Source organism: Microcaecilia unicolor, chromosome 7, assembly GCF_901765095.1.
Source record: "Microcaecilia unicolor chromosome 7, aMicUni1.1, whole genome shotgun sequence".
Lineage (NCBI taxonomy): Eukaryota > Metazoa > Chordata > Amphibia > Gymnophiona > Siphonopidae > Microcaecilia > Microcaecilia unicolor.
In genome coordinates, this window is record NC_044037.1 from 230,730,691 (window position 1) to 230,748,487 (window position 17,797).

The window sequence follows — 17,797 nt, forward strand, 5'->3', positions numbered from 1 at the left end:
AATACATGATGTTTTCCTCCACATTTTGAACTCTTATCTAGTTGACAAATCTTTTTCTAAGCAATCAGTTTTAAAGTTACAACATTTGTTAATTAATGATATAATGCTAAACTTTAACCAGATAAAGACTTTTCCATATTAACAATGGCTTCCCATTTTGATTCCAATGAAATAATTTATGGTTTCTGTACAGCAGGTTGAAAAATTTGAGTACTTATCTGGGGCCATTTTGATCGAAGGAAATCAAGACAATAGCTCTTGCTGGAAATAGTCCAACTTTTCTCCATCCTTCTTTCCTTTCTCAGCCACATCAAGTGCAGTTAAAAACTGTGATCTCCATCACTTTCAAGCTTTTCTCTGATCCCTGCATGGGGCGCACCAGCAACCGACTTAGACCCAGTTCCAGGATAGGACTCTGATCTTGTAAGCGAACTTGGCAGTAGGTGTAATCCGCTGTTCTGGGGTCAACAATCCATTGTGGATAAATGAAGAGCCCAGCAAACATTCTCCGGGTCTCGTATAGCCGGCATGCCTGGAACTTGTTGATCTGAGGTCCCACAGAGAAAATGGGTGTCCATCAGTCCAGGCTTTTGGCCTCTTGTCGAAACTGCAGGGTAAGCTTGGCTCTGGCTCTTACCAGTTTTCATGATTTTAAGATATATGCGCAAGACCTTACTTGTAGATTTTTGGAGAAGGGGTATCCATCTCCCACCAAAACAATTTATTAACCTTTGTATGCAATCTGCCAGTTATGGCTGGAATATAAACATCTGCCCTGTAGGAATACCAATCTTTGCTCCCCAATTTACTAATAAAGCTTCACTAAAGCTAAAGCTATTGAGAAAAATTGGCATGATATGTATTCTACCATATCAATTATAGCATTTAGACAAAGCATAATCTTACAGATGTGGGGGTAAATTTAGCTTTCCCTATAGTCATATCTAATCAGCCATTCCACCTACAGGACAGCATTGAGTCACTGGTAATTGTTCTTTTTGTTCTCAGACCTTCGTGAGGGCCTTGTTCTCAGACCTTTGAAACATAAAATTGACTGTACATCTTCACATATTAGGTATGTTATCGTGTATTCCTTATACATGGAGCGTACTGAATATCTCAATAAGACTCAACTTACTCAACACTGCAACTGTCTGACCACAATGTTCTATGGAGAACCATTGCTTTTCGCAACCACAACAGTTTAGCAATCTTCTGGAGTATTCTGGAGCAGGTCACACAGGAATTTAGGGGTGATAATTATGAGGTTCACTGAATTTTGGTAAGCAATTTTGGATACATTCTCTGCAGATGTCCCAGCTATCTGGCAAGAGTTTCACAGTGGTACACAAATTTTCTATGTGTACTTTAATATACAGTGCCATTTTATGTCCAATGTAAGTAATCTCACATTGACTTTTCCAATTGCATAATTTCTTATAATTTCTATGAAATCTTGCTGTAGTACTTTGGATGAAAGCATAGCATGGGGTCCCTATCGAGTTTCCATCAGTCATTTTTCCTGTCCTCTGATAAGTGAGCATGTCAGACTTTTAAGAATGTATTTGCATTTTCACAAATTTTCAAAATGTACAAGCAGTTCACTTGCCTAATGTAAAGTACAGGAAAGGAAACAAAAACAAATACAATTAGAAGACAAAAAAATCTATTTTATTTCTGGCCACAAAAAGTGAGGAATCTAACGGTAAAACTCAGGAATGTAATGAGAAGTGGGGGGAACAGAAATCAAATAGAATGAGATACATAACTTTAATCCTCTGTATTTTTTCCCTCTTTTCTTCAGTTGGCCCACTGAGGTCTGGGAAGACCCAAACTTTATACTCCAATATAAAGAACCTGTCTGTTAAAAAAAATTAAAAATTAAAAGATATTCAATCACGATCTTGAGTAAAAATTAGGGTAACCAGGAATGCCCCTATCTTTGTCTCTTCCACTACAGGTGACTCCAGATAAGCAGAGGAGTCTAAATTAGACTGATTCAGCTCATCTGAGGTTACCCTGTGCCCCACTTGCAATTTTCCCACCAGGAAGAAAAATAAGCCTTCCTAATAGAGGGTATTCCTTCATCTGGAATCTTAAAGATCTCCTGGAGATACTTTTGGAAAATAGCAAAAGGCATCAAACGAAATATTCAGAAAATTAAAAACTTGTTAGTTGCATTTTCCAAGTTGTCTATCATCTGTGTTGGAATATTACTTTCTTGATTAGAAGATAGCTGCCTGGTACCCTATTCCAGAACTTCAACTCTGCCCACCAGGGAGCCATAATTAATTTCTCTAACCTGCAATTACGAATATCAGTGGTAATAGAGTAAATTAAAATAAAAAGTTTTCTCCAATTAAAATACAGCTGACCAAATGCAATCAAAAGTCTCACTAGAGAATTTCTATAGAGGTTCTTTAGACATAATTTTATTAAGAGCTACAAGTACCTCTGGAGTCAAGCTGCTGGAGAAGAGGAGTGCTTTTCTCGAGACTAATATCTCCTGCTGTTCAGCTTCTCCGGCTGACATATTCTTCAGCATACCTGTGTTCCAAAGTCGAATCAGACGTGTAACAAGTGATCATAAATGAAGAAGAAACCTCTAAAACTTGCTAGAATTCAGTAATGGTTCATTTTTCAATGCAGAGGCATGTCCTATCGCCTCCAATGATGCAATGATTGGGCCTCAGGTAGTTACATAGTAACATAGTAAATGACGGCAGATACAGACCTGAACGATCCATCCAGTCTGCCCAACAAAATAAACTCATTTTACATGGTATGTGATACTTTATATGTATACTCGAGTTTGATTTGTCCATGCCATTCTCAGGGCACAGACCAAAGAAGTTTGCCCAGCACTGTTCTTGTACTAAAAGTTCTGAAGCTAACATCAAAGCCCCTTAAAATTTACACTCCAGCCCATCCATATCTATTCAGTTACGATCAAGTGTAGACCACAGAAGTCTGCCCAGCACTGGTTTTGCTTCCTAATTACCGGTGTCGCCACCCAATCTCCACTAAGATTCCAGAGATCCATTCCTTCTAAACAGGATTCCTTTGTATTTATCCCACGCATGTTTGAATTCCATTATCGTTTTCACCGCCACCATCTCCCCGCGGGGGTGGAGAACAGCTGGGGAATTATAGCTTGCTAAGGCACAATTGGGTTCAGAATGGATTAAAGTACTTCATGAACCCTGCCTTTTTCTTATTCCTTCTAGCCTGGGAAAGAGAGATAAAAGTGATAATATATCAAAGTCGATCAGAGAACTGCTAGACATGTCATCCTCCTAGATGCTCTATCTTGAGGTATATCATTTGCTAAGAGCAACCATGTTAAGAAACTTGCATTGTGTTCATTTCTCTATAAAGCTGGTCACTGAGAAGCTCTAGAGGTTTTTATCCTATCAAAAGTAGTGGTGGTTTATATGAGAAAGGTGTCCTTGAAGCAGATTATTTCTTACCTATTTATTTATGGACTACGTATAAGGTATACGAACTTTGGACCATTGATTATAATCGATAGCATAGAGAAAAGGGTGTTGTACACCTCTCTACCTCTCTCTAGCTTATACAGAGGTCCTTGTTTTACATATGGCGGAATTCACTGTGACAGGGTTTGCTTGCCTCTACTTGTGTTAGGATAGTCCATACTTGGGATTTCATACTGAGGACCAAGTGAAAGTGGTGTATGACAACTTATAATTCAACTTACCCCTAATCTTGTAGGATCACTGGTAGCTCTAGTAAAAGTAAGTCATCTTAGAAGATTAAAGCTCTGCAAAGAAGTGAATGATACCAAGAAAGACAAATCTGAAAGATTTATAGTGAAAATAGCAACATATAGTAACATAGTAGGTGACGGCAAAAAAAGACCTGTATGGTCCATCCAGTCTGCCCAACAAGATAAACTCATATGTGCTACTTTATATGTATACCTGACCTTGCTTTGTATCTACCATTTTCAGGGCACAGACTGTAGAAGTCTGCCCAGCACTAGTCCCGCCTCCCAACCACTAGCCCCGCCCCCTAACCACCGGCTCTGCCACCCAATCTCTGCTAAGCTTCTGAGGATCCATTTCTTCTGAACAGGATTCCTTTATGTTTATCCCATGCATGACTTGAATATCCTAATTGCAAGGAAGCCCTGTCCCGCTTGGGTACTGAAGACACATGGCTCATGAAAATCAGTAAAGCGCAAAAGGGATACTAATCTGAAAATAAACAAAAATGAGAGAGACGTCACATGAAATTTCAGTAATGCCACCAAGTTCAATTTTGAATTATGACAGTATTCTCAAGAAATTTGTCTCTTTTACTTGATAGCCAATGCTGACTAGCACCACCACTGATAAAAAAAAAAAGTGTTCCATGGCCTGGCTCTTCCTGAAAACTACATGGAACCTATGTTGAAAACAGTTTAAAGTCATTTTCCTTCTCATAATGTATGTTGTATCACAGCACATCAGCTATACTGGAAAAATGGGAATAAGAAATACAGGTTTAGAACAGAAAAAGGTTATGAAAATATAAAGTGGCATTTTCAGACTTACCCTTAAGTATTGCTTGCAATGGGAAAAATAAATCAGCAAAGTACAGCGTAACTGCTGGATGTTACAACATCCTTAACACACAGCATTACACAGTGGATTCAGTTCTCATTTCAAGTTTATTAAAACTTTAGCAATACAAATGTCCAGATAGTTCATTATCAAAAGTTCAAACTGAAGTCCACATAAAAAAAAAAAGAAAAAAGAAAAAAAAAAGAATGATCCTTAATATCTCTGGCAGCCTGTTTACATACACAGAAAGAGTGAGAGGGAGTGGAAGCCATAAATGTCCATAAAATTCCTTCATCCACTTCCATCTTTACTGATGGGACTCGACTTGTGATTAGATTTTTTGTCCTTGGTGCTGCTGTGGTCCCTCTCCTGGCTCTTTGATTTTTGGCTACTTTCTTTGTCTTGGGATGAAGGCCTCACTTTTTCCCTCTCTTTATTCCTGTGTGAAGATGTTTTTTTTGTTTCTCTGTCCTTACTGCTTCGTTTTTTCTTGGAGTCTGGACTCCTATCCTCATCTCTGCTGGCTTTTTTCTCATGGTTGTTTTCAGGGCTACTACTTCTAGGGCTTCTAGAATGTTTTCTCTTATGACTTTCAACATCGTTATCTTTTCTGTGTGAACTTTTTAATTCTTTACTTCGACTCTCCTCTTTGCTCCTGCTTTGACTCTCCTCTTTGCTCCTGCTTTGACTCTCCTCTTTGCTCCTGCTTTGACTCTCCTCTCTGCTCTTGCTTTGACTCTCCTCTTTGCTCTTGCTTTGACTCTCCTCTTTGCTCTTGCTTTGACTCTCCTCTTTCTCAGAGCTCTTGGAATCTCCACTTCCTTTAGTTTCTTTACTTTTGTGCTTTTCTGGTGTTCCCCTTCGGTCCCTGCTTCTTGATCTTCCTTTTCTCTTTGTTTCTTTCTCTCTGTGTTTCAGATGATCCTTACTTCTGCTAGGTGCTCGTTCTTTACTTCTCAACTGGGTTCCCTTATCTTGGTCTCTACTTTTGCTTTGTGCCTTTGTTTTGCTGTTGGTTCTATGTTTTCCTTTTGCTGACTCATGCTCTCGGCTCTTTGACCGGGCATGCTTCTCCCTTTCCTTACTTTTACTTCTTTCCCTTTCCTTACTCTTTGACCCTGCTCGTTTGGATCTCTCTTTACTTCTGCTCCTTTCTTTTTCTCTTCCTCGGGCATCAGAATGCTTTTCTCTCTCTCTGTTTCGTTCATGCTCCCTATCTTTGTTTCTTGATGAAATCTTCTTCTCTTCATGTCTATTGTGTTTTGATTCTCGGTCTTTACTTTTGGAATTTTCTTTGCTTTCACTACGGCTTTTTGATTTTGCTCTTTTCTTTCCTCTACTTTTATTATGATGATCTTCTTTCTCTGCATCTCTCCTGGTTTCTCTGTCTTTGCTGACAGAGATGTGGTCTTTTGACTTCTTTTCCTTCTCCTTTTCCCCTCTTCTGCTTGGACTTTCAGACATTTGACTATGATCTGATGCTTTCTTTTCTTTACCTCTCCCTGGGCTTTCTTGATTTTCTTTCTTATTTTCATTTACTTCACTCCTGGAAAATAAATGGAGGAAATTTTTTATTTTTTTTACCACCACCTTCAAATGCTTTGATCAAAGGTAAAATTATGTATCATACCTGATAATTTTCTTTCCATTAATCATAGCTGATCAATCCATAGACTGGTGGGTTGTGTCCATCTACCAGCAGGTGGAGATAGAGAGCAAACTTTTGCCTCCCTATATGTGGTCATGTGCTGCCGGAAACTCCTCAGTATGTCGATATCAAAGCTCCATCCGCAGGACTCAGCACTTAGAGAATTACACCCACAAAGGGACACTCTGCCCAGCTCACCACCGCCGAAACGGGGGAGGGGAAGTAACCCAGCTCATCCCCACACAAGTGGGGGAGGGGAATCCGTTCAGCTCATCCCCGCGGAGCGGGGGAGGGACACCACCCCACCGATGCGGGGGGATCTGGCTTATCCTGCAACCGCAACCGCGGGAGGAGCTGACTGACCCTAACACCGCCGAAGCGGGAGGGGTACAAAGCTGCCCTACAGCCGCACGAAGCGGGAGGGAGTGCCGGCAGAATTTAAGTCTCAATCCAGCCCCGTAAAACGGAGGGGAGAGGAATGCAGCAGCTCACTGTAACACAAACTCGTCTCAACTCTTGAAGAATCCAAGTGAAAAAACTTGAACACGAAGTCCTCCTGAAGTAACTGAAGACTAAACTTGAACCTAAAATTCAACCAGAATATAAACAGTACATATATCTGGGAGGGGCTATGGATTGATCAGCTATGATTAATGGAAAGAAAATTATCAGGTATGATACATAATTTTACCTTCCATATCATCATGCTGATCAATCCATAGACTGGTGGGATGTACCGAAGCAGTACTCACCCAGGGCGGGACATTGAAATCCCTGACCTCAACACTGAAGCTCCAAACCGGGCCTCCGCCCGTGCCGCCACAGTCAAGCGGTAATGCTTGGAGAATGTATGGGCCGATGCCCAAGTTGCCGCCTTGCATATCTCTTCCAAGGAGACGGACCCGGCCTCTGCCATCGAGGCCGCCTGAGCTCTAGTGGAGTGAGCCTTCAGCTGGATAGGCGGCACCTTCCCTGCAGCCACATAAGCCGCTGCAATGGCTTCCTTGACCCATCTTGCCACTGTAGGCTTAGCAGCCTGCAGACCCTTACGAGGACCTGCAAACAGGACAAACAGATGATCCGATTTCCGGAAATCATTGGTCACTTCCAAGTATCTGATGATGACTCGTCTCACATCCAGATATTTAAGAGCAGAGTATTCCTCTGGGTAGTCCTCCCTACGAAAGGAAGGGAGACAGAGCTGCTGATTCACATGGAAGCGAGAAACAATCTTGGGCAGGAAGGAAGGCACTGTGCGAATAGTCACTCCTGCCTCAGTGAACTGCAGAAAAGGCTCTCGACATGAGAGCGCCTGGAGCTCGGAAACTCTTCTGGCTGAAGTGATAGCCACCAAAAAGACTGCTTTCAACGTCAGGTCTTTCAGAGATGCCCTCGACAAGGGTTCAAAAGGCGGCTTCTGTAATGCTCTTAGCACCAGGTTGAGATTCCACGCAGGCACCACCGAGTGCAGAGGAGGGCGCAGGTGATTAACTCCCTTGAGAAAACGCACCACATCTGGCTGCGAAGCCAGGGAAGCACCCTTCAGGCGGCCCCTGAAGCAAGCCAGGGCCGCTACCTGGACTTTAAGGGAACTGAGCGACAGGCCTTTCTCCAGACCTTCTTGCAGGAATGCCAACACTGAAGAAATTGGAGCAGTGAATGGAGAAAATGAGCCTGCTTCACACCACGCTGCAAAGGTACGCCAAACCCTGGCGTAAGCAGTAGAAGTAGAGCGCTTCCTCGCTCTCAGCATAGTGGCGATGACCTTGTCTGAGAAGCCCTTCTTCCTCAGACGCTGCCGCTCAATAGCCAGGCCGTAAGACCAAAGGGGGAGGGATCCTCCATCACCACGGGACCCTGATGCAACAGGCCCTGCTCCACTGGCAGCCGCAGAGGATCGTCGACTGAGAGCCTGATCAAGTCCGCATACCAGGGACGTCTGGGCCAATCCGGACCCACCAGGATTATCCGGCCTGGATGCTTTGCCACCCGGTCTAGCACCCTGCCCAGCATGGGCCAGGGCGGGAACACATAGAGAAGCTCTTGTGTCGGCCACTGTTGGAGAAGAGCATCTACTCCCAGGGATCGAGGGTCCCGTCCTCTGCTGAGAAAGCGCGGCACTTGGCAATTGGCCGATGACGCCATCAGATCTAGGCTCGGCTGGCCCCAGCGCTTCGTGATGTCCAAGAACGCCTGAGCAGATAGCTGCCACTCTCCGGGCTCCAAGGTATGGCGACTGAGAAAGTCCGCCTTGACATTCATGACTCCGGCAATGTGGGCCGCTGACAGCTGTTCCAGGTTCGCTTCCGCCCACTGGCATAGACTCATAGCCTCCTTGGCTAGAGGGGCGCTCTTGGTACCTCCCTGGCGGTTGACATAGGCCACAGCCGTGGCATTGTCCGACAGGACCCGTACTGGCTTCAACGCCAGTACCGGGATGAACTCCAAAAGCGCCAACCGAATGGCTCTGAGTTCCAGGAAGTTGATAGACCACTTTGCCTCTGCAGGAGACCAGAGCCCCTGTGCTGTCCTTCCCAAGCAGTGGGCTCCCCAGCCCGACAAAGAGGCGTCCGTCGTGACGACAATCCACTCCGGGGTCACCAGAGGCATTCCCGCAGACAACTTGTCTGTCTGCATCCACCAGCTCAGCGCCTTGCGCACTGCTGGGTCCAAGGGAAGGCGCACAGCATAATCCTCCGACATCGGAGTCCAGCGCTGCAGCAGAGAGTGTTGTAGTGGTCTCATATGAGCCCTGGCCCAGGGCACTACTTCCATCGTGGCCGTCATAGAGCCCAACAGCTGCACATAGTCCCAAGCCCGAAGAGGAGAGGCTACTAGGAACTGGTCCACCTGAGCCTGAAGTTTGACAATCCGATTGTCTGGCAGGAACACTCTGCCCACTTGGGTGTCGAATCGAACTCCCAGATACTCCAGGGACTGAGTCGGGCGCAGCTGGCTTTTCTCCCAGTTGATGATCCACCCCAGGGAGCTCAAAAGAGCAACCACCCGGTTCACAGCTTTGCCGCACTCTGCATAAGAGGGGGCTCGGATCAACCAGTCGTCCAGATAAGGATGGACTTGTACTCCTTCCTTCCTCAGGAAGGCCGCGATGACCACCATGACTTTGGAGAAGGTCCGCGGAGCAGTAGCCAACCCGAACGGGAGGGCTCTGAACTGGAAGTGTCGGCCCAGGACTGCAAAACGCAGAAAGCGTTGATGGGGAGGCCAGATGGGAATATGCAAGTACGCTTCCTTGATGTCCAAGGATGCCAGGTACTCCCCTGCCTTCACTGCCGCTATAACAGAGCGGAGAGTCTCCATGCGAAAGTGCCGAACTTTCAAGGCCCGATTGACCCCTTTGAGGTCGAGGATAGGCCGTACAGAACCTCCTTTCTTTGGTACCACAAAGTAAATGGAGTAACGTCCCTTGCCAAGCTGATTTTCTGGCACCGGAACGACCGCACCCAGGCGTATCAGGTTGTCCAAGGTCTGCTGCACTGCCACAGCTTTGACCGGAGACTTGCAGGGAGAGAGTACAAACCCGTCTCTTAAGGGTCGGCAGAACTCTAGCTTGTAGCCGTCTTTGATGACTTCCAGCACCCAAGCGTCTGAAGTTATTGTGGTCCACTCGCCCAGAAACGAGGACAGCCGTCCTCCAATCTGCACTGGGGTGTGGACCAAGGCCCCGTCATTGGGTACGAGACCCTGGGGGAGGACCGGAGGGAGCACCTCCGGGACGGCGGTCTCTGCGAAAGGAATGCTGCTTGGGGGAGAAGTTCCTCTTGAAGGAAGAGGAGGCAGAAGAGCCCGACCTGCCCGGGCGGTACCGACGGGCTTCCTGAAACCGTCCTCTGGAGGTACCGGGACGAGTACTAGCCCGAGCCCTGACCTCTGGTAACTTCTTGCCCTTAGACGTGCCGAGATCGGTCACGATTTTGTCCAGCTCGACCCCAAAGAGCAGCTTGCCTTTAAAAGGCAATTTCGCTAGGCGGGATTTAGAGGCGTGGTCAGCAGACCAATGCTTCAGCCAAAGCCACCGCCGCGCAGAGATTGTCTGAGCCATGCCTTTAGCTGAGGCCCTCAAGACATCATACAGCAAGTCTGCCAATAGGCCAAGCCCGATTCCAGGGCCGGCCAATCAGCCCTCAAGGAATGATCCGAGGGGGAAGCCCGCTGCACCAAAGTCAGGCACGCCCTGGCCACATAGGAGCCGCAAACTGAGGCCTGCAAACTTAAAGCAGCCGCCTCAAAGGACGACCTTAAGGCCGCCTCCAATCTTCTGTCTTGGGCGTCCTTTAGGGCCGTGCCACCTTCCACCGGCAACGCCGTTTTCTTAGTCACCGCAGTGATTAAAGAATCCACGGTAGGCCACAGATAGGCCTCACGTTCACTTTCAGGCAAAGGATAGAGGCGGGACATAGCCCTAGCCACTTTAAGGCTCGCTTCCGGGACATCCCATTGAGCCGAAATTAAGGTGTGCATGGCATCATGCACGTGGAAGGTTCTAGGCGGGCGCTTCGTCCCCAGCATAATGGCAGAGCCAACAGGGGCTGAGGGAGAGACGTACTCCGGAGAGGAAATCTTCAAAATGCCCATGGCCTGCACTAACAGGTTGGGCAAATCCTCTGAGCTAAAGAGCCGCGCTGCAGAGGGGTCATCCGCTCCATCCGAGCGGGGATCCGTCTCCTCCAAGGAATCCGCAAAGGACCGTTGGGAGAACTCAGATACGCTGCCCTCATCTACATCGGAGGAGACAAAGTCCTCCAAGGCCTGGGAATCAACCCGAGGGCGTTTACCTCCGGGGGCCTCAACCTCTTTACCAGACGAGGGAGCAGGGGCAGCGTTTTGCATAAGGAAGGCCTGATGCAGCAGCAAAACAAACTCGGGGGAGAAACCCCCCAGACTGTGCACTTCCGCAGCCTGGGCTACAGCCCTAGATGCACCCTCAACCGGCGCTCGCAAGAGCGGGGGAGAGACATGCTGCGCATCCAAGATGGCGTCCGGCGCGACACTCCGCGAAGGAGCCGCGCGGGAAGAACGGCGCTTAAGTTTAGCCGCTTCTGTGCAGTCGCCCAAATTAAGGGCGTTCATGGCATCAATGTCTCCCACCTCAAGGGCGGCCCAAGAAGAAGCCGTCCGAGCCGCGTGGCCGACCAATATGGCGGAGGCGAGCCGCGGGGGATGGGCGTTTATGGCGGGAAAAATCGCCACACCGGAGGAAGGACCGGGACACTCATCGGTCACGAAACTGTCACCCAACAAGGGCGAATCAGACTTTAAGACCCCCGCATCCCCTCTGGAAGCGCACACGCGATCCGGGGAGCGACTCTTTGCGCCCTCGCCCTCCGACGCCATGGGCCACGTGGAGACCAATCGGGGAACCCCCTGCCCGCTATAAAAGGTAAAAATTACCTGCTGTCCGCTCCGAGCTGTAACGACCTGGTGTCCCAGTGAGTAGCTGCAATAAACGTTTAAATAAACGTCGAAATAAACGCCTTTAAGGACGTTCAAAACATTTTTTTTTTTAAACGGAGCCAGCGGGAGGGGGGAGAAAAGGAGGGACCTGGCGCCACCAGGTTTGCACTTGCTCAAGAAGAGCCCTCAACCCCAGGCACTCAACAAAACCTAAAAATTAGGCTTGGAGGCCTAGCCAGAGCTGCTGCTGTGTGTGACCACCACCTGCTGAGATAGAGAACATACTGAGGAGTTTCCGGCAGCACATGACCACATATAGGGAGGCAAAAGTTTGCTCTCTATCTCCACCTGCTGGTAGATGGACACAACCCACCAGTCTATGGATTGATCAGCATGATGATATGGAAACATTTGATACTTTTAGAAGTTTACACAGTCTTTGAAATGTAGTGACACATCTCCAGTCTGCATTTTAAATTCCTTAACAGTGCTGCATATGCAAATTTATCAAACACACTGACTCAAAGAAAGAGGCCTGTAAAATGATGGAAGACAGAAATTGTTGTATCTTAAATCCCTCCTTGAACCCACTCTCATCCTTCTGATTATTCTTTCCTTCGGATTTTAAAAGGCAAAAATCCCTGACTCACTAAAGTCCTTAATGTCTGACTGTCTTCAGCATCTATGTCAACTAGACTGTAAGCCAGCATGGACTCTTTCTTATATCTATCTGTACAACTCTGTATACACTTTGTGGTGCAATATTAGTAGTAGCAGCAGTACTGGAATTTCCAACAGATGCCAAGATGAAATACATCTCTTTTTACCTTGCATATACTTCAGCACTGTGCCATAAAGGATCATAAATATCAGAAAGTAAGCTTCTAAGGAGAGCCAATGCAGTAAAGCAAAAAAGGGGTTGTCTTACATTTTTTTAAAAGAAAAGATTAAATAAACTGCTATATATATATTTTTTTTTTGTTACATTTGTACCCTGCACTTTCCCACTCATGGCAGGCTCAATGCAGCTTACATATTGTATACAGGTACTTATTTGTACCTGGGGCAATGGAGGGTTAAGTGACTTGCCCAGAGTCACAAGGAGCTGCCTGTGCCTGAAGTGGGAATCGAACTCAGTTCCTCAGTTCCCCAGGACCAAAGTCCACCACCCTAACCACTAGGCCACTCCTCCACTCTATAATCTGTATGAACTGCAGTCTTTTCCATAGACATTTATAAATGTGCAGATAGACGATATTACAATAATCTAATTCGCTCAGGATCAGGGATTGAACCAGTAATCTAAACTTATCTTGTTAAATATATTTATGGAATCTTCTCAATTTTCTCATGGTCCAGAAACAGCTTTTTACTAGATAATTGATCTGAGGTTCCATTGTTAGGTTACAATCAATTATAATGCCTAATATTTTTAATGATGTTTCTAGATTATATTTGATGTTATTCACAACAAATGATGCATCACAATCAAGTTCGGAATTTGGCCCTATTAGTAAAAATTTGGTCTTATCCTTATTTAGTTTCAGGTGGCTAGCACACATCCATTCACCAATTAAAGAGATACAAACTGATAGCTCATGTTGCATCTCACTTATTTTGGATACTAACAGCAGTAAGATGATGATGCCGTTTCCACACATAAAAATCTGGTAGCCTGCCCTTTCTAGTTTCGTAACCAAGGAAGACATCAATAGGTTGAACAAAATAGGTGATAAGGGGAACCCTGTGGTAGTTTAAGAAAAATCCAGGGAAACAACTACCACAGAGAAACAATGATCCAGAGAAATTCTAATACAATTGTGAAAGACAACAAAAAGGGTTTCTGCGTTATGGTGTTTCTTAAAGCCTGCTTGGTAGGGGTGGAGGACTAGAAACTTGTCAAGGAATGAGGATAGCTGGTGAAAGACAACTTTTTCAAAAACTTTAGAAAAGAAAGGGAAATTGAAAACTGGATGGTAATTCGCTGGATTGGAGGGCTCGAGAGAGGATTTCTTAAGAAGTGGGCTGACAAGAAGATGCTTCCATTCGCCTGAAACTATCCCAGAGACTAGGTTGAAGGAATGGAAGAAAAAGGGGAAGAACATCAGATGACCATGGTCAAGACCTGAGTCTGAGGGGTTTGTATCAGAAACAGTGTCCGACACGGAGGAAAGTGAGATGGAAATGAAAGAACTCCAGATGGAAGTGTAACAGGGTAAGGAGGGAGAGGGAATTTGAGAAGAGGAGGAGGAGAAAGGCATAGTGAAGGCAGAAGAGGAAGAAATGGCATAAGAAGTGCAGAGGGTATCAACATTTTGCCAAAAGGAGGCAAGGGTATGGAAGGGTAGGATGGCAGGGTCATACATCGGGGTTCAGACTTAGAGGGGACTAGCGAACTGATGATGTGAAATAAAGTTTGAGGCTTATTATCAGCAGAAGAAATGTGGTGTGAGTAATAGATTCTTTTAGCGTAGCGTAAAGCTGAGTGGTAAAAGTGAAGATAAGATTTATAACGGACAAGGACCGATAAGGAGCACTGTTTACACCGGAGGCATTATAGGCATCTAAGTTGAGCTTTGTAAAATTTAAGACCTGGGGAAAATGATGGAGCTGAGACCAGGTGACCTTTAGAACACGTGCGAAATGGGGCAGCCTTATCAAGTGCACTGAAGAGGGAGGAATTAAGTTCATGTAGCAAAGGGAGAGTGGTGTAGAGGGAGCAATCTCCAGGGGAGGCAGAAGGCGATACTGCAATTTATTAATATTATTATTGATAAAGGTGCTCTGGGAAGCAGGAGGCCATGGACAAAGAGGAGGAGGTCATTTTAGGGGAACAAAAAAAAGTTAGTAATGAATGGTCAAACCAGGGGACCCAATGGGAAAAAACAGAAGTGGGAGTGAAAAGAGAAAAGAACTGAGAGATAATTTATTTATTGTGAACACTTATATCCCACAAAATCCCACTGAGGCAGGCTCCATGTGGCTTACAACATTCAAGTAAAATACTAATATAGTAATTCTAGAGCAACAAAGAATAAGGCAGAAGAGGGGAAGGGAGGGAAACAAAAGTATAAAGGGATGAGGAATTGCAGGAGGTCAAGCAGCAGAGGAGTATGATCGATCACATAGGTAGGTCTTTAGGGACTTTTTGAACAGCCTGTGATCGGATAGCTCGAGGGTGTGTGCTGGCATCGAAACATCTACTATAATAAAACGCACCCTCAACGTTCTGAGGACACTGACATCACTGCAGGCACTCACACACTGGTTCGGTGAAGCCACAACACTCACCATGTCTGCATGCCCCGCCCTTGCATCACACGTGATGACATCGAGGGCGGAACACAAAAACAAGGCAAATCAACGCACGGGGAGCAGTAGGGAACCTTCCCTCCCCCCTTTCACCTCCCATCCCCTTACACCACTATCCCTGGTGGTCTAGCGGTACCTGTTCGCTCAGGCAGGAACGAAGGAACCCCCGCTTTCCTGCACGGAGCGCTGCTGCTAGCTGCCCGGCTGCATCGTGTCTGAGTCCGGCTCTCAGCGAATCAAAATGGCCGCCGAGAGTTGAAGCTGCCTCGCGAGACTTCAACTCTCGGCGGCCATTTTGAAACGTCGAGAGCCGGACTCCCACACGATGCAGCAAGGAAGCTAGCAGCACCGCTACGGGCAGGAAAGAGGGGGCTCTTTCTTTCCTGCCCCGACTGAACAGGTACCTCTACACCACCAGGGAGACAAGGGGAAGGGAAGGGAGTCCGGTGCCGGCTAGGGCCCGTTTCATCAGCGGCAGAAACGGGCCTTTTTTACTAGTGTTGAATAAGACCGATGCTTTGGATAAGAACATAAAAGATCACAGAACTATCTGATAAAGGGAGATTAAAGTCACCAAGGATTAGTAGTGGCTTATAAAGAACACTCACTTCAGAGAGGAAAGTGGAAGGTTTGTCTAATGAACATCAAGACGGGAAGGGGGTGTGTAGACAATAGCTAGAAAGAAAGTTAAGTCAGATACAGAAATGCAAGATGCCAATGTTATAGACAGTAAAAGGACTGAAGGAACATGTAGTAACCCGAAAGGTGTCGAGAAAAAATTAAGACAACGCCCCCACCGCTTCTTGCGGGATTGCAAAGGAGAAGCAGCAGAAGTGCAAGAAAAACAGGAGGTAAGGGAGGTCTAAGAGAGAAAGATAGGGACGATGAACAATACCTTCTTATTCTCAATAAAAGATTAAAGGATAGTTTACCATTCTCTCAATTATTGAGAAGGAATTGAGAAGCGTATGAGTCAGATGGGTTATTAGTGTGTATGTTGAAGTCACCAAGAATGAGGGATGGGGATGAGGGCTCAAGAAAAACGGAGAGCCAGGCATCGAAGTCAGTGAGGAAGGAAGGGAGAGACTTATCAGGGGGGCGGTAGATGACTGCAACTCGGAGTGGCAGTGGGTAGAATAGACGGATGGAATGGACTTTGAAGGATGAGAAGCAGTGAGACTGTGGAAGGAGGAGGGGTTGAAAACTGCAGGAGGGCGAAAGTAGTAGGCCAACGCCGCCACCGCGGCTAACTGCGCGGGGCGAATGGGAGAAAAGGTAGCCTCCGTGGCAAAGGGCTGCGACTGAGGCAGTGTCGTCGGGGGTGAGCCAGTTTTCGGTTAGGGCGAGCAGATGGAGGGAATGGGAGATGAAGAGATCATGGGTGAAGGTAAGTTTGTTGCAGATTTGTTGCAGACATGAGCATGTGAACTTAATATTCTGAGAACAGTTAAAATCTTCGCTGTCTGAACAAGCAGTTGGTGAGGGTAAACAATTTTTGTTTTTGAATTGTGTAGTGCTTGCTCTATAGTTTGTTTTCATTATGGATCTTCTTTTGCTCTCCACCTCAAGCATTCTCTCGACTGTAAGGGGCAATTTTATAACTGGGCACCTCCAATTAGGTGCGCCAATGCCATGTGATGAGCAAATTCTACAAACCGCATCTGTGCACCAAGATACTGTTATAGCATCAAGGATTACTCATTTCCCAGCCAATTTACCACCACCACTGCCACAGAGAATGAAACAACAGATGGGTCACCATAGGCTCTGGTAGACTAAGATCTGTGACACAGAAACACTCACCTTTCAACCTTTGCCCCAGTCAAATTCTTTTGCTGCATTGCATCATTATGATGCTGAAAAAGAAGTACTGTGGTGGAACCAGAGGCAATGAAAGTAGCACAACCCAAGAAACATCCCCCAAATAATGACAGATTGGTGAAAAGCAGAAAATTCTTACTGCTCGGAGACTCCATTATCAGAGGCATTAACTTAGGAACACAGTTCAAGGGTTCCAACCTAGTGAAACGTCTTCCAGGATCTTCAGCTACAAGATGTACAGACCAAATACTGAAAGTGATCCGAGAAGAGAGCACGGCTTCAAACACTGACGTTGTAATTCACCTGGGGACAAATGACCTGGCCAACAATAGCAAGTTTACAGCACAGAGAGCGTTCCAGAAACTTGGGGAGGGACTGAAATCTTTGGTTCGGACTCTGGCTTTTTCTGAAATAAGTCCTACGTGGGGGAAGGGAGAGGAAAGACTACGCAAAACAAAGGAATTCAATAAGTGGCTTGAGTCTTGGTGTAAAGAAGATGGTTTTAGATACATAGGAGCACGGGGTAATATGTGGAAAAATAACAGGCAGTACTGTAATGATGGGCTACATCTTTCTGTGATGGGAAAAAGGATCCTTGGGGAGAAATTAAGACAATATGTTTCTAGACATTTAAACTAGAGAGGATGGGGGTGACAAAAGGAAACAAGGGAATTCGGAACGTCACCCCCCCCCCCCCAAATAAACATGATGGCAGAGGGAAAGGTCATGTAAATATAGAAAACCAGCTAAACTCACTAAGCACATGGAAAGCAATGGGCACAAATGCTTGTAGTCTAAGTAAAAAGGTTCAAGACTTGCAAGCCCTGATGTTTGAAGAAAACTTAGATACTGCTGCTATTACAGAGATATGGTTCAACCATTCCCATGAATGGGATGTGACCATACTGGGCTATAATCTTTTTAGGAAGGATAGAGAGGGCCGAAGATGTGGAATGGCGCTGTATGTCAGAGACAATATCAGAGCAGCTGAAATGCAGGGAACCTGGGGAAAGGAAGAAGCTTTACGGATCGT

General features: G+C 46.0%; 1 protein-coding gene across 1 annotated transcript in view; it reads right to left on the reverse strand.

Annotated features, from left to right (window-relative positions):
* Positions 1-4,056: 4,056 nt before the first annotated feature.
* Positions 4,057-17,797, reverse strand: part of PPIG (peptidylprolyl isomerase G) — a 168,009-nt gene continuing 154,268 nt past the window's right edge. The window contains exon 13 of the mRNA XM_030208759.1: positions 4,057-6,114. Coding sequence (XP_030064619.1) covers positions 4,860-6,114 — 1,255 coding nt within the window. The 3' untranslated portion in view covers positions 4,057-4,859. The remainder of the gene's footprint in view (positions 6,115-17,797) is intronic.